The sequence below is a fragment of the Nipponia nippon genome, unplaced genomic scaffold (assembly GCF_047370975.1).
Source record: "Nipponia nippon isolate SJK-2023a ecotype South Korea unplaced genomic scaffold, ASM4737097v1 scaffold_5, whole genome shotgun sequence".
NCBI lineage: Eukaryota > Metazoa > Chordata > Aves > Pelecaniformes > Threskiornithidae > Nipponia > Nipponia nippon.
The window spans coordinates 79,851,304-79,879,087 of NW_028262369.1; the positions used below are offsets into that span (position 1 = coordinate 79,851,304).

Here is a 27,784-nt window from a genome sequence, read left to right on the forward strand (position 1 = left end):
ATATAGATCTCAGTGTTGACTACAGGTAACCCACAACCCGCACATTCCCAGTCAGCAAAAGAGTGTGTACTGAACGTTGTGTAATAATAATTTGGAGGTAAAAAATGTAATAAATGTTCAGTGTGTACTGAACATTTACTTACATGAAAATGGACCAGAAGGAAGACAGTACACAGGATCAGACAGTGTCTCACAGAAGAGAAAAGAAAATGGTACAAAGCATCAGGAAATGGCTTAGAAAGATAACCCCCACCAAGGAGGTACTCAGGCGTGTAACAGAGGCAAGGGATCTGGCCAGCCGCCCTTCTGCACTGGCTCTTTTCACTCTCTTTACTGAAAAAGTCTCACAGAACTCTTCCTTTCCGTATGCACTTGAAAGTACGGATTCAAACATTCAACATAGGAAAGCTCTTATCTTTTCATTTCGGAGACAAATGTGTTTAAAGAATGAACAAAACACCTTTCAATGTACGTGGTTAACAGTTTTGTTATTGTGCAACACATCTGCATGTAGTTTTCAAGTGAGCATCACTTAGTAGCTCTGTAAGACACCTGTATTCATCAGATATGAACACTGACAATTTCTACATATTCTGCTTTGACAAGACAGGGCCAAGTACCTCAGTAGGATCAGTTCATTTTTTATCACTGCCTAGAACTCAAAATATGCTTTTTCAAATAACATTGTTTAAAAAATCTGGAAGTTAAAAAAAAAAAATCTAAGTACATACAAAGAAAAGTGCTCCTGTCCTGAAGAGCATCCAACATCACACACAAAACTGATACCAACCGATACAAACCAAAATGAAAACAAATCCTGTGTGTATGAAAATTTCACCAGTTGTCCAATTAAAACATTCCTTCCAGAATCAAAGCACATGAAGACTCAAGAAAATGCAAGAAGAATAAAACAAAATAAAAATCCAATCTCAACAAACCCCCTGTTTTTTCTAGAGGTAGTCAGTTATCAAGTTAAAACCATCTTTCAGCATTTGTCAAGTATCTTTACTCCTTTGCATTTATTTTAAATATAAACATGATTAATTTTTATTGCAAACACATACTAACTTTCGCTATCATACATCATTACTAAGACTCACCTTTTTAGTGCAGAGTTGCCCTTACACATAGCAGATGTACCTAAGGCTAGCTAAGTGAGTTTTCTAACACTGCTCAGTTGGTAATGTCCATTATGTAAACATAGAAGTAACTGATATGCTTTAATATTAAGAAAGAAGAAGGTGCAAAAATCTCACTTGCAGCATTTTAATAATAAATCAACAAAATCTGACTTCCCCATCAGGTGCAACATGAAGTGCCCTTGGTAAAGTTACAAAACAATGATGCACGCTGGAAGAGAGTCTGGCTGCAAGACGCAAGTAATTCGGTAGGGATAAAACCGCCTTTCCATTCTAGACTTCATCTGAGCATCAACATCCTCTATTTTCTTACCACTAAAAAATTATCACCTTTATCAAGCCCCTCCAAGTACACTGCACTACAGTAAGAGCGATGCTAGACACTGAAAGATGTCACGTTCCAGTGGCACAGAAACTAGTCTCCAAAAGTCTTTTCCCTGAGGACCTTGAGATTTGCCTATTCAAATGCAGCACCAAGGCCACCTGTTCAATTTGCGTCTTCCCAAACCAGCCTTATATAATACTGGGATTATTCTGTATTGATTTCTTGGAATTTAGGCTGCTGCATCTATATTAAAGACAATACTTTTTAAAAAGTAGTATCAATGCACAGGCAACAATTTACTTTTCTATTTCCATATTGCGGACTGATACATATATATATGTATTTAAAAAAATGTAGTATGTACAACTTCTACATATGTGTGTGTGAGTGCATGCACAGGCAAGCATCTATTACTCTGGCCACAAATATCTCAGTTATATGGATCATTAATCGTAACACTGAAATGCTATAGTTTCCCTTACAGATTTTATTCAAAAACTGAATTATTTATTGTGTCAATTACAATCAAAGCTTATTGTTACATGCATGTATTACAACTTCCAAGTTTCTCCCCTGAATTACAAGCCTTCTTTGTATTATCTATGTATTCACAATAAAATTGCTGTCTTCTATGTGGGTGGCAATGACTGTTTGATGTAAAAGCACAGCTTTCAGTCTATGATGAATAATCATCTAAGTCCTTAAACAGATGCAAAAGTTAAAAGATCAGCATGCAGATAATATTGTCACCAAGCTATTTCTTAGTACTACCAAAGAGATTTACTGGGTCACTTACTCCTTTGTAGTATTTCAATAAAATAGATCCCCTACTAGTATTGCATCTTAAATATAATATACCACATCAAGATTGTTACGTGTAAACACATTTGAAAAGTTGTGCCTGTGTAACCCTTTGCACAGGAGTATTCCATACTAGAGCCAAGAGGATTTGGACCCTCACATCCAAACCCTAGCTCAAACTGCACAGCAGCATTTGGTAGGCGAATCAGTTCCAAGAACATTCATATCACACACTACAAACATGATTTCTGGGCGCAGTCTAAACCACATAAGGATCACATTGTGTATGGGCAGTGATGAGGAGCCTCACCTACTCCTTGGCCCACAGTCTTAAGAAAACAGCTTTATAGCCACTAACTCCAGTGGGGATATCTATATGCAACAGAGTTGAAGGAGGCAAACCCCTGCTTTTTAAAACACGCATTTCACTATTAAAACAGTATAACCACCTAAAACAAATATCATAAACCACGAAGACAAACCATAAATTCATTCTTCCTAGATATATATGCTGCACATATAGCTTTGCTAACTTAAAACCAAATTCTTATCTGTACACAAAACCATTGCCTAGTACAGAGACACCCTTCCCTACATGAAGAATAGAAACTATTGCAAGAATGAGTCCCAAACACAATGTTCCTCAACTCCAAATAAAAGAAAGCTTATTATTTTCCTTGGAGAAGAACTCTCACCAATACAATACTGCAGACAACTGGCAGCTGCACTACACGTATCTAAGGAAAATAAACAAACTTACCTAAAGCACCTTCCCTACAGTACCTGTTTAAAAAACCTTAAGCACAACTCCCAATGTTAACTACAAACAGCTACATAATTCAAATAGCAAATAGGCAGGGGCTTCCAAGTGACTTCAAATTTTTACAGCGACAAATAGTTTTATGTAGTTAACAAGAAGGCAAAGGGGTGCAAGTTTGCCAAGTCATTTTGAGCGAGTCACGAACTGAACACCGCAGAGAGTCCATTTTATCATCTGTTCAATTTAAAATCATCATGTTCAATCATCTAACCATAAAATTTATTTTATTTTGAGGAACAGGAAGAATTATTTAGATACACCCCTTTAGTACTTACGGGTAAAATGATTAGAAGTGGATGGATTGACACTATCACCACTGTCAGCACTTTCACTGCTAGAAATGTCATCATCCGATTCCCGCACAGAGGAACAAGGTGAGGAGCCATCAACTTCTTCAAACTTCCTCTTTAAAATTCCACTCATCGCTGCAATGCTGTCACATGCACCTGTAACAGGAACAGAGGCAATGAGGCACTGAAACATCCAACTGCACAGTATGCAGTCAGAATCATAGAAAGCTTCGGGATGGAAGGGACCTTTAAAGGTCATCTAGTCCATCCCCCCTGCAATGGGCAGGGACATCTTCAACTAGATCAGGTTGCTCAGAGCCCCATCCAGCAATCTCCAAAATCACTTTTACTTAGAAATACCAATAAGTCGCCGCTTCTGGTCTTGAATAATGATTTAGTATGAAATTAGATATAATTAACTAGGAGACGGTGAAGCAATAGGAAAGAAAAAAAAAACATCAAAAGTCATATTCTAACTTGACATGTATGGAGATGGTTATTTTGCTAGAATAATGTGTAACAGATTGCTTTCAGGGAGTATTTTTCCCATTTTGATGTCAACAGCATCCCTGATTTCTAGGTTACGTTGTGAAATTTCAAACAAGGAAAAAATGTTCACAATCAGGGATGAAATTAAATAAGAAGAAATCATTCTGAACACTACAGTTCCTATTGCCAAATATATGTGATCTAATCAGTGTTCACATCACCCCTATAAGAAATCCATCTGATAATTCCAATACTCAGACAGATAAAAGACAACAAAGTCACAAAGACCATATGCCAATTTAGTGCTCAATACACGCCTGGAATTCAGAAATTCCCCACTCCAGTCAGAGACACCAATTGCCTCCCAAACTCTCTCCTTCCCACATTAAGAAATGAGATGCCAATTATAAAGCAAAGTATTCAAGCAGAAATTTAGCAGCAGAGGTAGAAATATAACATGAATTGCAGGTAATTAAGGAGAAAGTGTACCCTTAACTAAGTGAGGAGAGATCAAGGACAGCTAGAGCTTGCTCAGAGGACACGCAGCTGCCACCATGCCACCCGCAGCACTGCAGAGGCAAGCAGTGCTGATACTTATCCAGGCAAAAACTTTGTCTAGGATTGATGACATGCTGGACTCACCGAGTAGGACACACAACCTAGCGCTATGGGCTTACCACAGGGTTCTGCCAAACGCCACTGAAAGCGAGAAAAAAAAATTGCATTCCTCACTGAAACAGAACTTTTTAAATCCCTGCAGCTACCTTTAGCACTTGTTAATTCCAAGCCAGCTGCATTCTGCTGCACCCAGGAAGCTGGACTAGATAAGCTCCAGAGCCCAGTTCCAACCAATATTTCTGTGGTTATATGTTAAAAAAAAAAAAAAAAAAATCTGTCAGGAAGCTAACATATGCTGGGCTAAATGACTAATAGGAAGTAAGACAAGGTTAAGGCAGAGACTCCAGTACTGGCCATACTGTTCAACAATTAGCACATTTCAGAGTTTTGGCCCGGGCCACCTCGCGCTCTCCTGTATAACGCAGGATGAAGCAGGTGCCAGAACCATTCCCAGCAAGCAGGCTGGATGAGGGCACCCGGGTTTTGGCAGAGGGCTAACAGTTTAACCACTGTGGACAAGAACCGTACCCTGCCACTTGGCAGCAGAAGCCAGAGAACACTGTCCTTAGCCTGCATCTTTTTATCTTTTTAATTAATACAGAGATAGTCTCAGTGATGTAACGGATATGTTCTGACCCTGTAAGCACAGCACTCCAGTAGATTCTCTGGTATCTTTGCTCACACTTGGTCTAGTACCAAGTAGTTTCAACGTCTCCTATGCATCCTATAGCTCCCTTCAAGCCCCAGCACCAGTTTCCTTCCTAGAAAAAACAAAGTCACAGTGCGAAGAGGTTTGCAACCAACTTTTGGCCCGATACGAAGCTAGAAAAGGATAAGGGTGGGTATATGAAGCTGAGTGTTACAAAAAACCAAAATTTTAAAAAATTGATGGGCTCACCAGGTTACAGAGTCTGCAGGACTAATTCAAAATCATAATTCAGCAAACATTGAAGTCTGTCTATAGGAAATCCTGGCACTGAAGACCAAGTGCAATATAAAGTTAGTTCTAATTACTTGTTCTGCTTTGCTGACAAGGCATTTTACGTTGTCTGCCAGCTCCTAGGCACAGCATGAGGGAGTCATGGGCAGGTTTAAACTTGCCTTTGTAAGTCAGAACTAGAAATTACAGATACATTATGTAACATTTTTGTGATATTATTTAATTACAAGGACTAGAACAGAAGTTTTATAATAAGGGAGTTCATTCACCTTTTAGGAAGCAAAAGCTCTGAGAAGTACATACATGATTGCACCAAGTTTAATATCCTGTTTCCAGCAGTACTCAGTATTTAACGCTTCAGCGGAAAGCAATGGGATGAGAAATCCAGCCACAACCGCTGCAGATACCTGTCTCTGCTTCCTCATCCTTGCAGTCAATTTCCCCTAAGCATAAGGCTGAAATGTTGCTATACAACAGTGCACAGCCTCTTCTACATTCATCTGACTTGCTCTCCTGAGGCAACAAGTTTCATATTAGTTTATTGGGGGAAAAAACCCACAATAAAACACATCTCCTGAAACCATAGCCACAGACCCTTCAAAATCACAGTAGTTTCAGTCTTTGCAATATTCTGGACAGTAAACAGCAGCAGAAGCGCACCAGTGTCTAGCAGCAGGCTGTACTAGATAGAACTCCACACATACAGGTATTCCCCACAAAGTGGACATAGCTGAAGAGAAGTCACTGAGGTCTTCTTGCTGTTTTATAGTGATATTCCCGTTTCAATCGCCAACAGCGATTATATTACAAGGGAGGTGCAGCGCACCTGCTGATCCTGTACGGAATTGGGAAATGCCTTCATACTTGGGGGGGTGTGCAGGGAGGGAATGGCGATGGGAGACGCAAATGGAACTGCAGCATCGAGTTACTCATCCCAAAGCTGAGGAGTCTGTCCAACTGCTGCAGTTGCCGGAAAGCACCCGGCGCTTTCCTGCCTACGCTCCCAGTCTCACAGCTGTGCAACCCTTACCAGCCTGCTCTGGGGAAGTCCCCAGCGCAGCACAGCCTCTCACTGACACTATTCCACTTTTCATGTGGTAACTGAAGTGTTCATCAGCCAGAACAAGGAAGAGAAAGTGAGCAAAAAACCATGCAGGTCTGAAAACACTTGTGCACTCAGTTACTGTTCAAACAGATCCTTCCCAATTCTAAGTTAATGATTTCCAGAACAAGACAGGGATTTCCATCAGAGGGTATCCAACTCTTGAGAGTAACGTACAGGGAGCACTGGTCCCTGATACAGTCATCTTGAGTCTGCTCTGGGAACTGGTCCCAGATTCCCTAGGGCCAGAAAACAAAAGCAGGGGGTGTGGTGCGCAATCTCAACAGGTACGCGTTGCCACGAAACACAGTACGGCCACCAGTCACAGTTACACCTGCTTGGTCCACCCCCTGCAAGGGCACAGGGGCATACAAATGGTTGATTATTGTCTGTTGACTGAGAAACAGCTGCTTACAACTGAGAAACCAGTAACTTTTAAATGACTCCAATGCCTTTGTCTTTGACCGGTCCTCAAATCAAAACCCCTCTCCTAGAAGGCTCTGCCCATCTGCCACCAAACTGTCTTCTTCAAAGGCATCTGAGCTCGTCCAGGGTCGCACTTTCTCACTCTGAAGTTCCCCCAGCATAAAGGCAGCTTCTGCACACACCCAGAAGTTACAGAGATTTGAGATGCCTGAATAACTTCATGACCAGGTTCCCCTGGGAGCCTGAAACTTGGTGTTCTTCCAAGCAAGGTGTCTATGAACAAAAGGAAAACGGAGTATGAGTGCAGAGCATGCTGAGAAGGAAAAGGGACGGAAAGGTTGGGCCAGGCCCAAACCCATGAGTGACTGTTTATGTACCCGAAGGCTGGTTAATACAGCACAACACTTGGCATGCCACCTGTACACACTCTCTTCGGACTACGAATCTTGGCATTATTTTCTATACAGTGAAACGGTTTCCACCTAAGCAAAGGACTAGGGTGCTCTCTGCTAAGCTATAGCTTAGAGGCAGCAATTACTGAACAACAGATTGAGCTCTCCAGCATCTTGGTGAGTTCCTTAGGTGTTAAACTACTGTGTAAATTACAGGAAACCCACTCAGCAGCAGATCTTTACAAGAAAGATGTTTTAAGAGGAAGAGTGACCTATGCCCTGTTCTTGAAAGGGAAGGTTTATGCGCCTGCCTTCAGGAGCGGGCACTGGACTGTGGCTGTGGACCATAGGGAGCTTCGACAGCAAGCAGCTGAGCTGTGGTTCCATGCTGAAGGGTAACTGCCTGGATGCTGGGGATTAAAACATTTAACTCTCAAGCATCTAACCTCTAATTGCCTTGCTTCCTATTTCATTAAGGGATGTGACTTAGGGACTAATCCTGAAATTCTACTCAGAAGTAAAAGACCTGTGGTCCTCAATGACCACAGCCTATCCTTACTAGATTAAAAAAAAAAAAAAGTATTTCTGCTCACAGAGAGTCATTGGAAGGCCAGGGTATTTTACAGCCATCTTGCCACTGCTAGGGAACACACGCTCCTCCCTACAGTATGTTACTGGACCTCTGCATCAGTAAACGAGCTCTGCTGGCACGGTAATTTTGCCTTGTCTTCAAACACAATGGGATTCTGATCAATTCTAAAACACTTTAAAAGGAAACGTTTGAAAAACAAAGCAGATGTATTAAATAATAGGGTCTCTGGGGGAATGATAGCTTGGCCTGTTCATTTTCAAAATTCTTTTTCTGATCCCTCTCCCCTTCAACAAAAGGCAATTGGATTCCTTTAATTTATCTTCTGGCCACCTTAAAATCAACTCGGCTCTCTTACCACCCTTAATTACATCTTTAAAACATTAAGTTTGCATATCACAGCTAACGTAATGTCAAGATTACACTTTCAATATTTAGTTGGAACTTCCCTATGAGGAAATACACCTTAGACTACACAATGCTTGCTTTAACTGAGAAAGCATTAACACTTGGAATTGGAGTGACAGTATTTAGTTGTAGCCTCCATGCTTTCTTTCAAAAATATTTCCAGCCATTATGACTTCAAATGCGGAGGACGTGAAGTGTAAATGTCAACAACGAGACTGCCAAGGGGATGGTCAAAAGAAATGGCTACAACAATTTAAATGGCTAAATAAATATAGGCTAAAAGTCAAGTCAAGGGTAAAGATATAAATTCATACCGCCTCTGGCAGGAATCAATTATGCTGGCTATTCTGACCTCTAAATATGTTCTTCTGGAAAGGGGAACATGAAGAGCTTGCTCTTATTCTCTCACTTTTTGCCCATTTTCTCTGTTCTCCTTTGCAAGTTTCATACGTACCTTCACGTATGTTTAAATTTCGCAAAAAGATTTAAAAAGTGGAAAGAGACAAACTGTTTTATCTGTGTTAAAAAATAATAATAATTTAAAAAAATCTTGCAACTACAGTGGTTGAAAAGCACTCTCACTCCCAAGAACTTTAAGGAAAAGACTTGAAATTTTTAGTGGAGAAATCTCTCAAATATCAAAGACATGCCTAAACACGTGAAAAATTGCCTAAATTAGTCGGTTTTTGAGAATGACAATAAGGACTGAATAATAGTACAATGGAAGAGGTAAAACTGGAGAGAGAAAAAGAGGTGAGAAGGGATTGAAGGCTTAAGTAAAAGGTTATAAAAAAACCTCCTTTCCTACAGAAGTTGGACTGTGATCCAAAACCAGTGAGTTTCAAGTTTCCTTCACTGTTTAAGAGAAATATAAATGAAATAGCAAAGCCATGTGCTGTCAGGATCACTGGAGGCCAATTATAAAGAAGGTAAACAAAGCAGGTATAAAAAAATACAGGTGTCCTGGAAGTTGAGTGTTACCATGCAGCAGATATTCATCTATGCTATGTATCTGAATATATAGCTAAGGATTTGCATTAGCTCAGCGCACTTTGAACAAGCCAGCACGATCAGCAGAAGCAGATCAGTTGTATTAATATACCCAGCTTCTCAGCAGAACTCATTTGTGAAGCAGAATGCTGCCCTAATACAGTTAGACCATTTGCAGTACCCTTGCAAAACGTATTCTTAGTTTTAACAGGCATCTCTGAAGTGTAAATATACATTGCTTTGGATATCAAAATAAATACACAGTAAAGGGTCATATGATTGCAAAAATTATGCTATTTGCGAATTATTCATTGCTTAGCTCTGCAAATTGTGTTGCTCTGCTAACATAGGTTTTCTTTTGTCACACACTGGTAAAATTTAATTATGTATACATGTTTAATGTAGATGTTTAATATGCCTTAACAAATACTGCTAATAAGAATTCATCGCATAGGTAGCATGAAAAAATGGTCTTAGCTTATTATGCACTAAATCCTGAGATATTAAAGAACTGCCTGTGCACAGCCAGCAGCCATTTGCGTGTTAGTATTGCTGCAGCGTTATACAATAGGCATGCTCAGCACGTTCCCTAATGGAGACTGCTTCAACTTTCCTCTCCTTAATTCAGCGTTCAAATTCCAGCTTGGCAGATGATTTTGTCCAACCCGATGCCTTTGTCTTGTCACATCCACCCAAGAAAAGGCACAGCTGCAGGAATACCTTCTCCTATGCAAGCACTGACACAGACCTGGGAGCTCCAGGAGCCTCCACGTTTTCAGCAAGGGAGAATACGAAAACTGGTGTGGAGCCCCTGATACGACAATGGTCAGATCACGTTCTTCCAACTTCAGTAACAAGTCATTTAAAACTTAAGAGTATGAGCTTGGTTCTTTGCATCTAACAACTTACAAGCAAACAATCAAAAGATTTTTGGGTTGATGGGCTTTTCATTTTTTCCTTTTTCTTTTCTCTTTTTTTAAACACCAAAACCATAAAAATCTCCTATAACATCTTGTTTTTATTGTTGTAATAAATGTTAAAATTAGAAAGAACATCATTAACCCAATTCTCTAATACCCTCACAGGGTTGTGTGCATCTTTAAGACACCAAATAAATATTTGGCGCAGCTATTAGTAGCAACTTGGTGATAGACTGGCATCTCTGGTAGCCCAAAACACTTCTTGAAGAGGTTACTCTGTAGCTTTTTTCTACTGGGAAGCTGAAAAAAAATAGTAGAAACTAAACAGCAGCTCAAAAATACCAGAAAACCTATTATTTTCTTTAGCAGAAATATTTGAGGAGGAGTGTATGAAACAGGCCCCTATAAACAAAAATAATTTTGGTCAGCAGGAGCCAACATTCAACTGCCACCAATGAAATAAATATAGCTCCATGGCATGAGAGTAAAATCATGACTTCATTCAAGGCTTGGCCTCAATTGATGCCAAAATTAGTAAAAAGATGTTTAAGTGCATCTTTTTCCCTGGAGAATAGAGTCAATAAAACTATTCGTACTGGAAAATATAAATTATTAATATCTACTGGAAGGCTGTGATGTTTTGAAACTACTATCTTCAAAAATAGCTTTATGGCTGTAATAATTCAAGCTTTCTATCTAAATCAAGACCAATGCACAACCAACATACAATGTTACAATCTGCAGGTTTAATGCACACCCAAGACAGTCCTAAGTAGGCATCCAGGCCCACAAAAAATGACACTTAAAACTAAAAGACGTAAAATTAATATTTGTTTCTATTATTTGCTTTTTGACTTTTCACCAGACCTGGTGTATCTATTCAACTGGGAAAACCAATATGTTTATTTACAAAACCCTGAAGATTTTTAGCAATAATATGATTTCAACAATAAATGCTGATGGGGCAAATTCACCAAAAAACCCCTCGTAACATGAACAACAAACTACTGAATGCAGGAAATAGTGTATTTATACAATACAACAACTGATAAGATTCCTCCTGCCACTGACACATATATAGAGTGTTGAGAATTCACCTCCTCTCTTCTAAGAACAAGACAAGGTAAAAATAAGCTACTCAGTTATCAGCTAGAAAATACAAGTAGAATTTAATTTCAAGTTTACAAAAAAATATTCTGAGAAACAAATGGAATTTGATTCTTTATAGATTTGCGTCTCCTGGATGGGATTACCTGAGGCACAGTAGGGGATTTGGTTCACTGATGGTCTTCCCCAGCGTTGCGATGTTTAGTGCATTCCTCTATGTGGTTACTTTGATAATCAGGGATTTAGTCATAGTGCAACCTTTTTTTCACTGGTGTGAACTAAGTCTCTCTCTTTTCCATCTCACCACCCATTTGCACAATACTTGAAGAAGATCTACTACTTCTCTTTCAAGCTCAGCTGAAATGAGGTAATGGGTTAAAAAAAAAAAAAAAAAGGAAAACATGATAGACATATCGCACAATATGATAGGCATAGAGAAAGCATAACTGCATAAGCCTAATTTCTTCAAGAAACCGGCCAAAAAGATCAGCTATACTAAGATTTCAAATTCCCAAATTTAGTGACCACAGCATCACAGAATGAGATGGTGGATTTTTATGAAGAGACAAAACATGCATAATCAATAAACTAAAACATTTCTCTGTAAGCCAGTAGTCTTCTCAGTAAATTCTGCAACTAACAACTTCAAAAAGGTAGGACCTTTAAAGTGCATATTCAATGCCAGCCAATCTTTCCAACAGTAACTTCATACTTTTGGCCAGCAAAAATTACACATAGGTCCTTACTCACCTGTGCGTGCGCACCTTGTGTACTCAACACAAAGGCACACGAAGGAAGGGTATATGGTGTTATCACAACATGAATGTGTAAAGCTATAGACCACAATAAAACCGACCTAAAATTAGATCCTGATTGTCTTAAAATTGAACATTGACTCTCTTCCCTTTTTTGTAATACTAAAGAAAATCTGGAGTTTATGGCTGTAGCGACTTGGCATCATAATAAGCATGTCTAAAAATCCCTTTCAGTTCACTTTATAATTCAAAGCTGAAAACTCTTCCAGAAGGCTGACAGAAGAGCTGCAGGTCTAATAACAAGTATGTACTCATCCAATTCCCAAGGCACTCTTGTCACCGAGACAGTGATGAATAGAAACTAAGCAGCTAGCCCATTCCCATAGCATTGCCTGACTTGTAAGCACCTTATGACCATTCAACGACATCTCAGCCAGAGGACTCTGCTGAGACCAAATTAATTATCTGCCCTACGCTCCCCTGAAAAGCACTGCTATGAGGCTACGTGGCTTCCACTTTCAACCCGAGGTATTTTTTTTTTTATTTGATATATTTTATGATATTTTGCTTTATCAAATCTCCGCTTATTCTGTCTTTTCCAGGGGAGCTGAGATGAGAAGGTTAATACTCTGCAATTTTCACTTTTCCATTTTACTGTTAGAAGATGTTTGTTTAGAAATAAGAGTGGGTGAGGAGGGCATAACAGTAAACAACTGAGAGACTTAATTGAAAGCTACAAAGTTAAACCTTGAGCTACTCTGAAAGTGAACGGTTCAATGCAGACTCTGGTACTACAAGGGAGCAAAACAAGGGCAGCTCTGCAAGCACGCCAGGTCCCCCCAGAGCCATGGGGTTTCCCTCCCCCCCGTAATAAAATACACGAAGACAAAAATGTTTGCTTGAGAATAGCCTGCTCAGCTGTCACAGCTCATGTTGGAAGTAAGCAGTGCCATCATTTGTTATCCACACTAAAAACAATGAATAAATACATTTTGTGGCTTTCAACATTTTTTTTGTTTACTCTTTCACCCCCACACAAATGGCATTTACTAGAGATTGCTATCGCTTAGGAAGTACAACTGAAAACATCTGCAATCCAGCTTACTTTTTTAACATATTCATGCTACCTTAAAAGGCAACTTTGTTCAATTATAATAAAGAACAGATTTGAAATCACTGAGAAGTTCATTATCAAATTCAGATCCCTCTTCAAAAAAACCCCAACCTCCTCCCGAAGCCGCGGCAATGCCAGCCCATTTCATCCTCCCAGAAGCGCCAGCCAGCTGCTCCTCAGGTGGGAGATGCCCACGGGCACCGGAGGAGGAGCCCCGGCCCCCACTCACAGGCAGCCCATGGAGACGGGTTTGAAAAAGCAGCCCTCTTCCCCCAGCTGCGACCCCCAGCTGGGAACCACAAGCCCCGGTGCGGGTCTGCCAGCCTCTCCTTCCACAGCTCGGGTGGCCGTGCGACAGCGGCTGCAGGGACGCCACAGCAGCTCCCGCTGCTTCCAGCAGCAGCACTTTTGTCGCAGGGTGTTAGAGATCCCCAGGCCAGCTTTGGACCAGGGAGCTGAGGTACGGACACCGGAATAGCTGCAGCAGCATAGAGCTCAACATAGACCAATTTATCCTGATTTGCAGCACAGATGAAAAACATGACTTATTTATAGGCACGCACAGAAATGATTTACCAGTATGAAATAAATAAATGTAACATGACCCCAAATTTCTCTCGCTGCCCTCCAACAGGCAGCACGCTAATGAAAGCTACAGTTACCACAGAGGCTTATTTACTCTGCAGCCTTACCCGACGTAACAGTATCACTTGATTGCATTTCCACATCAAAATCCAAGGACTACCCGGGATGGTGAAGCTACAATCAGTAAATGATCTTCTAGTTCCTGCCCACATTCCTCAGAAAGACTGATGAGGGTCAGGCTCCATACCATGTAGCCCATATTTCCTACTTCACACTAGACAATAAAATAAATATGCAAATCCCTATTGCTTATGAAAGAGCAGGATACTAACCACCCCCAAACTGAACCAGGACATCCAGTTAAATATTTCATGAAATGATTTATGAAGTAGTAACCAAAAGCCATCTATCTTTTCATCAGAAAGCCTAAATGCAAGTCGTCCGATGCTTCTGAATGTTAAGTTTAAGAAATATCCTTTCTTATATTTTTGCATTTAAACATACAAAAACCTGAAAAACTCAAGCAGCTCCTCTGCCTTTTATCCCTAATTTCGCTTTTAGACAACTTACACATTAAGCAGATTTTTCCACCCAATTTTTATGGTGATAGACATTTATGGGTTGGTTTTTTTTCCCATTTTCCCTATTTCATCGTGGAAAAAAAGATATGAAGCAATGGAGAACCGCAGCAGAGGTCCTCGAAATGCAAACTTTTTTGGGATGGGGGATAAGACTAGACAAAGAGGAGCTGTTGGAGAGAATTATATGTAAATCTGAAAGCCAAAAAAGCCCACAATTTTCTAGATTTTTTTTTTTTATTACCAATTATTGACAACTCCCATTTATCGCAGGTTTCATTAGAATACTGTACCCATATTTGCGGAGAGATGAAGAAATTAAAGCCATGCTATTTATCCCAGAGCTGTTTTAACCTAGCAAATACTTTTGGCTTGTGTGCATTTGTAGATGAGTCATATCTGTCTTTTATCTACATTCAATCTGTTTCTCAGGGTCAAAAAAAAACCTACAAAAGAGCAATGAAGCAACAGTGATCAAAACTCACCCGCAGGACTTCAAATAGCATCAACATTTTAAAGATGTGATGGTGTTTGCTGATGTTTTGCTGAGGGAATGGCATGTTTACAATCCAGTTTTTCTCAGCATCGTAACTGGTTCAGAGCAAGGACGAAGACACGTACTGACAGACTACATGTAAATCTATCTTTCAGACAGCTTTACCAATCTTGCAATAGATTATACCTGCCTCACTTCAGCACGATCTTCCATCTGCTTGCTCAGGGAGGAAAAAAAAACCCTAAACTTCACGTTCAGTTACTAGAAGTACCTTTGAAGAGCAAGTAAGAGTTTTAGATGGCATAATCATCTGTTGCTATTTTGGGAAAAATATTTAAGCTTTGGAATGAATTTCCAAACATTTGCTATTATGTACCCTAAACCATGACTTGTATGTCTTCAATTAATATTAAACATAATTATTCAACTATTGCATCTGTCCAAATCAATGCATTTTTCAACAAAAGTTAATTCCTCATTCCAATAAACAAATGAGACCAAATATCTAAGATACACAATAAACATTGTGCCTGCTCAAACCAAAACATTACACGCCAGACTCAGGCTTCTCAGATCTAGAAGTAAATTAAGACTAGTAGAATTAACGCTGAACTTCAGTAATACAGGAGATCAGAATCACGTCTCTGTCTCCAAAACGCCTGATGCATGCAGAAAGATTTGGTTCTATTTCTGATGCTTAAAGGAGCTCAACACCCGGCATTCAAATTGCAGCACAAAATGTTTATTTAAACCATAGCTTCAGTGGAGTTTAGATAGGGGAAAAAGTGTATTTCAGAATTACTGTAAATTGGCAGCAACACAGAACACCTGTTTGACTCAGAAATTCTTCGGGTTTTTTCCTTTAAAGTTCTTTAATTACTTTATACTGGGAGCGCTTTAGAACATGAAGTGCCTGATCCACAGGAAAGACGTTTGGTTCTTTGTTTCCGGTGTGCCCACATGGAAACGGCAGGTGTATTTCAAAGTTGTGACTCCATTACAGCAGTGGGAATGCTGTTCCACAGGGACGTTCCTATTGTTAGTTTAGTGCACGCTGTTAATTTTATCTAAGTACATACTTACTGTAAGTACCTAACTGCCTCATAAATCCAAACTTAAAATCCGCAGTACTCATTTTAGACCAATATGGTAATTATATGATAATTGCATGACTATATGCTGCTTTACTTTCTCCGTTTAAATTAGCGTAGAGTGACGCGTTCAGTGTATCTCATCCAATCTGACGGTAAATACCGCAGGTGTTACTACAATTTCACCAGTGTTCTCCATTAAACAAACTGCGAGTTGCATACACGAAGTACGATGAAACAAATACTTTAATGCATCCTTTCAAATCTATTGTCTAAAACACGGACAAGCCTGTTTTCAGAGCGCTGCCAAGCTATAGCTGTCTTTTTCTACAGAATTAGTTTTTGTAGGAGAAATGTTTTAATACAGTGACTGCAAAGCACCTTCACCGGTGTTTTAGTCATATTTATAACTGGAAAATTCTGCACTTAAAGACACACCGAATTTCTGAACCTAAAAGAGCGTGGGCGAAACGGCCCCCTGCCGAAGAAGAGCCACGCACAGACCTCTGCAAGAGCGGCTCTTGCTCTGCACCGCGCCCCCGGAGAGCCCCAGAAGAGCGAGCGAGGGCCGAGCCCCGGCGCTCCGCCGCCGTGCGCCGTTTCAGCCGAGGCACAACAAAGCGGGCGGGTTTCGGCCGGGGCACCGCACAAACGCCGCTCTCCCGCGGCCGCAGCGGCCCCCGCCGTGTGCCGCCCGCCCCGCCGCCCCCCGCCGCCCTACCTGGAGGCAGCGCCGGCCGCGGGCGGCGGAACGGCGCCCGCCATCGCGCCCGCCCCGCCCCCTCATTTCCATGGCCCCGCCCCCGCCGCAGGGCATGCCGGGCGCAGCCCGCCGGGACGGCGGCCCGCAGGGGCAGCGGCGGCCCCCCCTCCCCCCCCCCGCCTCCCCAGCCCGCAGCGCGGCCGGGGCCGCGGGCCCCCGCTCCTGCCCCTGCCCGGCGGCAGCGCCCGCGCCTACCGCCGCCCCCCGCCCGAGAACGGGCGCGAGCCAGCCCGCCGCCGCGGTCTCCAAGGAGACCCGCATCCCCCCCGGCTCTGCAGCCAGAGCCCGGGCTTCCTTCTCCTTTTTCCCTTTTTGCAATTAACGAGGGCAGGGGGAAGGCGATGGGTCTACTTTATGCACAGCTTGGTTCGGCTCACCCACGCGAATTAGCATCACGCACAGACACAATAGTAAAACTGTACCGATATAACGCGGGCGCATCTACAGCGGCGGCGGGCAGTGCCGGCACGGCAGCGCGCGTACCAGCGACGGGCCCTTCACCCAACCAAACCTCTGCCCGCTGCCTGTACCGAGCTTTAGTACCCGTATTTACACAGGAACAAAATAAATGCTCTTAAACCGTTCAAATCGGTATTTATAAAGAACATTTCTGAGTGGAAATCGTAAGTTCACATGAAAATGACATCCTGGTCTCTACGTTTTGTTTCCTTATTTCCCCAATCGCTTTTCAAGGGCTCAATCTCGCTACTGCTGAAATATTCTCCAAAAATCAACGGATCTATTTCTTTGAGGCATTTCCAGCATATCTAGTTCATGATTTCTGAGTGCTGGAGAAGGAAGAAAAACACTAGTGTAAAGAGATTTATGGATAAAAAGTTTTACATGGTTAATTTCTATGTGATGTGATATGACGGAGAAATTAACCGTCTGTCCTCTGTAAGACAAACACAGGCCACTACAATCTTCAGGGGCAGTTTTCAAAAAATAAAATATTATGTATAATTAACTAAGAACTACTGTGAGAAATAAATACTTGCTTGAAAAATAACAACATATTTTGCATTAATATTAGAGTGCAATAAATGCAGAGGGTTATAATGTATCATTCCTCCGTGTATACAATTGTATTAAAAAAATAACACAAAACCCCACTTTCAAAATTATCCAAGGAAAACATGGAGGGAAAAAAACCCAAATGCAAGCGCACTGCTAGAGATGCTCCAATGTTATATTCTTTTTAACCAAACACAGACACCGCAAATTTCCTACTGAGAAAGAATTAGTCTCGAATACATAGCAGAATAATAGATTGTTGTTACTAAATATTTTATGATATTGGTAAATGACCCATCTAGCATAAATTTAATTTTACTTGCTACCCGTTTTTCATGCACAATTGAAGTTTGAATTGCATAGGAATAATAGTAAAAACATTTTTACAATGAATCTGATCAGAAAACTTACACAATTTATTTAGCTTGGTATCACATTGATGTGCATCCTTCCAATCCCACCTTACAAAATGCAAAAAAACCCTGGCTTTACTAATAATAAGGAAACAGCAAAAACCCCGCTTATATTTAAAATACTGAAGTGTGTGAAGAATCTATAAAACAACTGACCTGTTCAAATTGCTGTTTTTCCAATCCATGCACTGTTTTTATTAATTAGGAACCAAACCAGATTGATCATCATTTTATAACGTTTGACATATTCACTGTCTTCCCAGTTCCAGCAGAATCTTCTTCAATTTCCCAGCACTGTGTTTTATTGCTGGTACCATATGCTTTATTGTTCAGCCACAAGAGCTTCGCTCCGCACAAAGACTCATTACCTACTGCTTGCTGTGCAGCTTCGGGCTCACTGAGGCTGCCTGCGGGATCACATGGGAGTTTTGTCTGAGAAAGCCAGGCACGCCACTGATTTCACCGGCTATGGATATTTTTATCAGCTGAGGTCTACTATGAGGAAGGAATAACAAATTCGAAAGCTTCTTTACCTCATTAAGAAAGCAGTCGTTATGGAAATCCCCTCAACTTTTTGCTTTTTATTATTACTCCCATTGTAACACAGGTTCAAGTAGAAATTCAAGAGAGTTGTGACAAGCAATTTTTTTCTTGCGGGGAGTGGCAAAAACTGTGCATTGTCTGCATCGCTCCACATCCAGCACACACTGAAATTAATATTCCGAAGAGGTAATATTTTGCCAACACTTAATCTGCCAGTGTTTACCCTTTACGTAGAGGACGAGCTTCTGAATGAAAAATTGTTCCTAAATAGCAGCCCCTTGATTTAAATTTGTCTCATCAGTCAAGGGCATTATCCTATAATCTTTGGTCATAAAATTAGTTTTGCTGGTTTCAGTGAGACTACTCAGGTGAATAAGAATTGGCCATTTGAGCAAGGATTAGTCTCAAATCCAAATGACAAATTATATAGTACAATGAAGTCTAATCTCTTGATAATAGCTGGTGATACTCAGGGTTTTTTGTTTTGGGGTTTTTTTTTGGGGGGGGGGGGGGTTGGTTGGTTTGGGTTTTGTTGGGTTTTTTTTAAACACAAAATTTAAATAACGTTTTATATCGGTTGAAAACTTAATATTTACCTAAGCATTTTATACTGGAATAAGTGAATATCTACATTCAAAATTAAAAAAGCACTTACATAAAAATATTTAATGATTTTTTTCCACTGATACATTATCAGTATTGGGGATCCATTTTGGAATATTTGGAGATAGCTTAACTCCTACTGCAGAGTGAATTCCCAGAATATTCTAATGTAAAACTCTTAACATAGAGCTAGCGATGATAAATGAACATCTCTTCTCCACCCTGAAAACTGGTACTGAACACGTAATTAACCATAATATTAACATTGCAAAGATGCAGCTATTCTATGAAATAGTCAATTATCTCTGGAATAATTCATAGCATTTTGAAAATATAAGATGGCAAAAAGAACATTAACATTCCACAAATGAAATACCTACTTATTCTATTTAAGATCTCCCTCATTAGAATAAATGACAGCTTGTTGCTCATTGTTGCCATTATTCTGCTCCTATGGAAGTCAGTGGAAGTTTTGCCGCTCATTTGCATGGAAGAAGGGACAAGCGTGATGAACAGAGATTCATGTGCTTTACTGTGTCGTCATGCAAATCAATGACAAAACTCCCTGTTTTCTTTATTGTTCTTGGCATCCTGCTCATTGTGTATTATCAAGGTTTTCTAACACTTGATAAGCAGTCTCTGAGATTACACTGAATTATAAAAGATGGGTAGTAAAGGATTCAGAATTACCCACAACTAAGTCCAGGGATGAATATCTTCTAGATTTTCACATTCATTTTGTTTAATAAAAAAATTCCATTATCAAGAATGAGTGTATTTTAAAGTGCCACCATTTTTATCCACCCAAAGACACGGACCGAGCAGATGGTTCGTGGCTGAGAACCTTCTACATCTCTTAAGCAGGAAACACTACTGCGTATACATTAATGAGAAAAAACGAAAGCAGACTAGATGGGTTGCTAACGAACAGCTGGTTTAGCTACAGCTATGCATATTTTTTTCCCCTGGCGATATCATTGATGATGTCACGATGCTAGTGTAGGAAGACATAAACAAAAGGCAGGCATTTTTGCTGCAGTAGCACTAGGGGAAAAAAGAAAAAACAAATGTTTGGCAGATGGAATGAACAAAAACAGATCAGGAAGAGAGTACTATTGTCACATTTTCTGGGTGTCGTTATATATGCTATGGAGCACTTCTCAAATCCTGAAAGGACATTAGAGAAAAACATGTTCAAGGACACGATACAGTTAAACCAGTTAGCAGAAAAGTGCTGTTTCTGCAGGAGACAATAGCAGCAAGCAGTCTTCATGCTGTACAAAAGGCAGCCTCAGTTAATCAGTTCTTTGGGGGGGGGGGGGAGGAGGAGGAGGGAAGCTTCAATCCTCCATAGTAGAATTTGGGATTTCCTAATTCCAACTTGACATTTTTAGGTAGCTAAATTATATTCCATCCCATACTCTCTTCTTACAGGTTTACTAAATAGAAGGAAGTCTTTGTCAGAGCCATTTTGTTGAATTTCTGCCCAAACATACTATTGAGGAAGTGCCTTTTTACCACCATGAAAGGAGTTAAAGATCACCCAAGAGTTTCACAGTAGCCAGAACCCAGACCTCCCTTGTCACTCCGTAGTAGGAAGAGCTCCAAATGAGACAATACTTTCTGGTACCCCTCCTGTAACAGACAGGACTTCTTCAGGAGAATCCAAATTCACCTCTCTTTGAAACAATACTGGGAGAATGATATGCAAAAGCTTAGCAGTCTCTTCCACCCAAGGTCTCCCACGGGAGTCGAGGTAAGCAAGGGCTCTCTCTTCTCTAATAAAAAGTTCATTGTGAATCCAAATGAAAACAAAATCAAGAACCTGCTGACAAATTGTAAATAAGGGTAAACTGTCAGATCCCACATCTGCTTTGTAGGAAAAGCAATTCACAGGAACATGCTTATGCTTTCCCATTCCACAGAAGCTAAGGCAAAAGGGCACTGACTAAGGAAATTTGGACTCTGAATCATCTCCATCATTAGTAAGGAATAATTACGTAAGGCCTGGTTTATTCTACATTACATGCATTTAAACTTGAGTATTTCTATACAGGTTACACACACTGAAATATGGATCTTGCACAGAATTAAAAAAAACAAAACACAAGCAAACAAACAAACCCAAACCCCCCCCCCCCCCAAAACCCACAGCAACAACCCAAAACCAGCCATATATCACAAAACCGACTATGCCTATGATTTGAACTTCAAATCATTCCCACCTTATACAACTAAATTACTTTGTTAGGTATTGAGCTTAATCTGCTGTTCAGTATCCTGTATCACAGTTGGATGAATCAGATATGAATCAAAACAATTGTTGGGACAGCACCATTCAATTTCATGGAACAAAAAGGAGCAACTTGCACTCAATGCCTTGTTATTCTAAAGGGCTGAATGCTGTACCTTGCAATAAAGTGCAAGAGCTGTTTCTCCAAGTACACCAGAAATGCAACAACTTCCACACCACCTGAGAAAAAGAAACTGCTGAAACTCTCTTTAGCAGTCTAGCACCAAAAAAGATCTGAAGTCCAGGATTTATGAAACATGTTCAGTGAACCACACATGCTCTACTCCAGCTCTTGGAACCAGCATGGTTCGCACGCCATGGTTTGCATTTTATGAGCTACAGCAGCAGCAACTCCAAATGCCTCAGCATTGGCTTTCAGGTTTGGAAGTAGCTGGTTTGCGATCACTCCTTTGGTAAGATCTATAAATGTTGGCCATGCAAACTCCTCTAATTTGAGCTCAGGATGAGGCACAGCTGCAAACTTCCCATGGAACTCTACCATTACAGAAGTTGTTCTACAGAATTAAAAATGCATGTCTATGAGAGAAAAAGGTGTAATATTAATTAAAGCTCTCCATCTGAAGTTACCGTCAGTAACACTGGGGTAGGATAATCTTAAGTATAAATTCCACATACTTCTTTCCAGACCAAATATAATTTAATCAAACAAATTTCCTCACCCTGGCCCCAAATGTTTTGCTTTCTCTGGATACATCACAGCCGCAGCTAAACTATCTTCAAGTAGCACCACATGAACTACTCAGTTCCAAATACTGGGGCTTGATGGATTTCAGTAGCATGCCAGACAATAATATACTTTGGGTTCCTGAATTACACAAATATGAAAAACTTACTCATTCCTAAATGACATTTTCAACAAAGAAGTACAACCATATTTTGAAATAAGAGTCTAGTCAGTGAAATGCAGGAAAACAGACAGAATCTATTTGAAAGGTAAGAAGACATCGTCAGCTCAACAGATGGACGGAGAAAGCAGCTTATAACCGAAGAACAGGCCTCTGAGAAGCTGTTCTGATTTCTGGCACCTTAGCAGTCTCATCTCCCAGCTTCATACAGTGACCCCTAGCATGTCAATGTAAGGCTGCCAGTGCCACCCTTCACTCCTACTTCTGGCACATTTGCCCTGTCATGCCAATTTGAAGGACACCGTGTATAGTTTCCTTTCTTTCTGACTATCTTTAAAAAGTATCTCCTTGACCACGAGCAACTTCTTAAATCATGTGGTGCAAAGCAGCCACACAGTAACCGTGAATTCTCTTTACACATACTATGAGCTATACAACAGCATACCACTTCCTAATGATTTTTAGCACAACACCTCTTGAAAAAAACCTTGTTGTTAATGACACATCTTACAATACCTGCATTTTTCTAAGATAAAACAAACCTTCTCACCAGGGTGATATCTCAGAGGAAAGCACACTTCCTTTCAGAAAATACCACTGAATGGTACTATGCATTAGCAGAGTTACTGTACACAAACAAAAATACTCCTCTGTAGTAAACATACCGGGTTTCTTTGTCCTTCCACAACCTTTCTCAAAACTGCTGGTTAACTACCAAAACCAAAGAACGTATTAACTTCGGCACACAAATTAAGGTACTAAGAGGCGTATAGCAAGCGGGAAAAGAATCTCTCGACTGCTGTTGCGGTAGATGATATGAATAATGAAAGCAATTAATTTTGTGTTGCTGTAATGCTTGATACAGCCATCATTGGCCTTATGCAACGTCCAAAATGCCAGCAGAGCATGGAGTTTCTCCAATAAAACAAAGTTCTATTTTAAAGAGCAAACTGCTTGTTGTTAAAAAAAGGAAAAAAAAAAACCTACTTAGAAGGCAGATACTTTAAGAAGAGAGATTGCCTGTGCTGTCTTGTCCGTGGTTCATAAGCCAGCTTTGCTCCAGCCAGTTTCCATGACAGCTCAGACATAGCAACATGATCCATGCCGGGGAGTAATTCAGAACTACACAGAGCTATGCTTGGTGCAGTTAGAAATTGCAAGACATAAACAGAAGAAACAAAGGCGCTTTTTCGTTTTTAATTAACTGACATAGTCCTGACTCCATCCCTCTTCTCTTGCTTGGTTACTAAGCACACCTTTTCTCATAGTACCGTTTCCCAACTTGCAAATTTCACTTGGCTGTTGACCAGCAAAAGCTTAAAAATAAATAAAATTACGAGATTTTTGAAGCAAGCATGACAGCTAGTATTTTCTATTTTTCTTTTTCTCCAACTATGTGGTTCTTCTGGTTCCCCTTATACCACAGTAAACCAAAAAGAAGTTTACTGAGTCAACACAGTTAAAACAGGAGTAAAATCCAGTCAGGAGGAAGCAGACCATCTTTCCTTACTGGACCTGTTGTCAACAGCACTTTCTAAAGTACCACTGTAACCAGCAACATTGCTGCATTCCTCGCTTTCATGATTTCCACAGTAGAGCAGACAAGCTCTTTAGTTTTTATCTTCCATTGGAAGATTAATCTTTCATCTTACAATCTTTGAATTTGTTCCTGTCTACCATAAACACAAGTCTTTTAATTTGAGCAGAGACAGACATAAAAATATAATAGACACACAGACAGATCTAAGCAGCAACGTAAACATGTTTACATTTTATAGCAGTTAGTTTATGAAGCATCCCAACTTACAACACAAGACATTTTCAATGCACTAAGAATAAAAAACGTAGTGGACTTTCATTCTTATAGACAAGAAGATACCTAAATTCTAAAATAAGGTATCTGCCTTGAATTGCTAAACATCAGTTTAGGATCTCATTCCACAGAAAGTGAATCCACTGCCACACTTCTTCCCACCTTTGTACATCCCACATACCACCTTAGATCTGTCTTTGAAAGCTTAAAAGGACACTGAATTCTAGGTTGTATGGTAACTTTTCAGTCTCAAAGAACCTTTAAAGCCTAGAAACTGATTCTTCTTTAATAATTCTGTCCATTTCCATTTGGCCAGCATTGATTTCTTTCCCTTATATGTATCCAGCAGAGCTTGAAAATAATTTTTATTTACTTCGTTTGTGTACCAGCATCACTGATAACATCAGCACAGCACTGGGAATTTTATTGCTTATCTTGAGTCTTCTCTACCAGCAGAATACAACACATTTTTCCCCTATATGTTCCATGACAGCAGAGTACATTAAGAAAGTAAAAGTATTTTGCAGGAGATTCCCTGAAAACACCACAATGATTTCACTTCCCCTGAAATCAGTGTTGAAGAAATTAAATGAAAAATCCTATCATATATTTTAGCATCCAAAATAAATTTCATAGCATATATAAAAGATTTTCATCAAGTTAAAACCTGAACCACTATACTGTTACAGCAAACTGTTTACTATGTCATTCTAATGTTCTAAAGCTTCAGCAAGTAAGCCCCTCCAATTCAGAAATACGCTTTCTAAGAAACACTGACTGCCATTTCTTTCATATGGGAAGAAGATCGATTAGCAATGTTTAAATAACCACATGCATATAGAAAATCAGTGGACAGTTCTAGGATGCACGGGTATAAATCCATGACTTCAATGATCAAAATGGACTGCTAATTTACAATTTGATTACACAGTTTTCAATTGATGTTCAAACACACACTGTTTTCAGTCTAACATTCTGAGACTAAAAGGATAACATGCCCTGAAACTTGCGCAAGGATCAACATTTCTGCAACATGCTCAAGCTTGGAAGTTCTTTTGTAGAAGCGGTAATCAAGTGACTGTTTTATCTAACCGTTCTAACTAAAAGGCATCAGGACTAAACAAAGACTTTTATTAGAGCATTTTTATCTTTCAAGATTTCAGCATTTCAGAAAACTTCATGATTTTTTTTTTTTTTTTATTTAAACTGCTTGATACCTACCAGCTGCAGGACTTAATGTTCCAGTTAGATTTTTGTTCACGGTATTAAGTAGATACACTTATCACCCCAACAATAGCCATGGGTTGAGTATGTCAGGCTACAGTCCCTAAAGACGGCAGATTTTTCAGCCTCTTATGTTGTGTTGGTGTACTTTCAGTGGAGGAAAGTTTTGGGTTTTTTGGGGGTTTTTTGTTTTTTTTTTTTTAAACAATCATTATTTGACATGTCTTCCAGTGAATAGATTAAAAAAAAACAAACCCACTTCTAACCAGGATTATATTCAAGTATTTTGAATAAGGCTCACCAACTTATGGCACAGACAAAACTTGGACTGTAGGGACCACTGATATCACCTGATAGGAAGCTGCATCATCTGAGTGTTTCCTATGTTGCAGAAAAGAAGCAATTACCACCTCAGTGTGATTTTTGGCATCCCTGCATTGAATGTGGTTTCTTAACCAAATTTATCCCTTTGGCTCCACATCTTTAAGCGCTGAGGATAATATTGTCTCTGTCACAATATTTTTCCTTTTAGGAACACGAGGACCCTGTTTATTTCTGCTATAATAAGTGGAGATAATACTAGTCTTGTCAGATATTTAGAAAGAGTGTAGTCAACGTGTCTGTTTTGACCTTCCAGGTTACAGCAAAGGTGCAGGCTGGCAGCACCAGCTGTCATTTGGTGTTAAGAGACTTTTACCAGATCAACAGCTCCAAGCTCAGAGAGTAACTCACCAGTTTTGTGACTGAAGAGCAGGAAGCCAAGGTCCCTGGCTGTCTCGTTCCATCTCCTGGGGTGGGTGGATTTCAGTGACCCTACCACTGCTCTAGCTGCCTGCCTGGAACTGTTCTCCTTCTGCCCTAAGTCTGCTGTCAGTAGTGGTTATGTGAGTCTCCAGGATACAGGATTGTAAATGCAGACTTCAGCTATTTAAGATTTCAAGAAATAAAGATTTGTCAGGGCCAACTGTTCTACTTTTCCAGAGCAAAAGACATTCTCACTGCCCTGGATGTCTTGGATTGAGAGACAGGAATGGCCCCATTTACATGCAGAAAACATATTTTGTGCCATTTACAATGGCAAAGAGTTCATAAGTGTGCATTGTGTATCCTGCAGTTTTCTCATTATCTCCAGTACCGTGAGAATTCCTGAAGAGATGTCATATTTAGCTTGTAACATACTTAAAACAGCAAACTGGTACATACTCTGTGCTGATCTTCTTATTCTTTTCCTGCAGTTGCAAACAACTCTTAAAAAAATTACACTTATAATCATACTGGAATAGACCCAGATCAACAATTGCTAGTCTTGTCATGACATTCAGCGTGTCAAGCAATGACAGAGGCAGAGTTTGCAGAGAAAAGCAGTATCTTTAAGTAGACAAGCTGAGATGACTAGGAGAACTGAACCCTTTGAGGACATGAGAAAGGGGTCATACACACAGAAGTCTGTCTATTTTTCTAACTGTAGAAGTTAATCTAATTAAAAAACACTAATTTCCCCACAAACATCGCCTGGTGGTTATCCTTAGATTATCATACCACAATAATGACAGCATTAACAGCCTTAAAAGCTATATATAGCCTGATATATAGCCTTAAAACGTTCTCTGATACACAGCCTTAGAAGCTAAATATCTTAAATGTCAATCAGGAAACAAAGGTGGATTCAAAGAGCTAGGACTGCAGAGAAAACAAAAAGATACCACTGGTCATCTCCAAACAGTTATTTTTACATGCCAACTGAAAATTTTATACACATAATGATAAAGGTGAGTTCTACAAAACATTTAAAAAAACAATGAAATACATTTGCAGGAACTGCTCCAAAACATTAGAAACAGCACGGGAGTTGAAAATTTTAAAAGTTACCCATTTTAATGAATGCTGACAGGTAAGTGGAGAGGAAAAGATCAAGAAGAACTTGCCTGTATTTCATGAAACAGAGGCAAAGAATATACATTTATGATAGTAAAAAAAGTGTGATGCTGAAGGGGATACGGAGAGATGCATCAGCAGGTCAAAGTAACATCACCTTTGAAGCAGCATTAGATACACATAAGAACACAATAAGAAAGCATTTGTTAAGGCCAGGATTTACTGATACTTGGGATGGAAAATGCTAAAAAATTTGCATAAGATTTTTTGCTTCACAGCTGAGTTCAGTTAACTATCTTGGAGGAGAGACAAACTACTCACTGGAAAACGGTCTTATAGTAAAACTCTGAGAGGGATACATCTATTGTTAGCATAGATATCATAAATAAACTTTTTTTTTTC

The 27,784-nt window shown here is 39.9% G+C and overlaps 1 protein-coding gene across 8 annotated transcripts in view; it reads right to left on the reverse strand.

Moving 5' to 3' along the window:
- Positions 1–27,784, reverse strand: part of CSRNP3 (cysteine and serine rich nuclear protein 3) — a 114,598-nt gene that overhangs the window by 31,600 nt on the left and 55,214 nt on the right. For 4 of the 8 annotated variants that reach the window (XM_087732528.1, XM_087732527.1, XM_087732526.1 and 1 more), the window contains one exon: positions 3,361–3,531. In XM_087732528.1, the coding sequence (XP_087588654.1) occupies positions 3,361–3,531 (171 nt within the window). Of the gene's footprint in view, positions 1–3,360; positions 3,532–4,628; positions 4,650–11,502; positions 11,714–14,873; positions 14,890–18,321; positions 18,582–27,784 lie in introns of those variants that run through there. The other 4 variants (XM_087732529.1, XM_087732530.1, XM_009462014.2 and 1 more) reach the window with 4 other exon arrangements.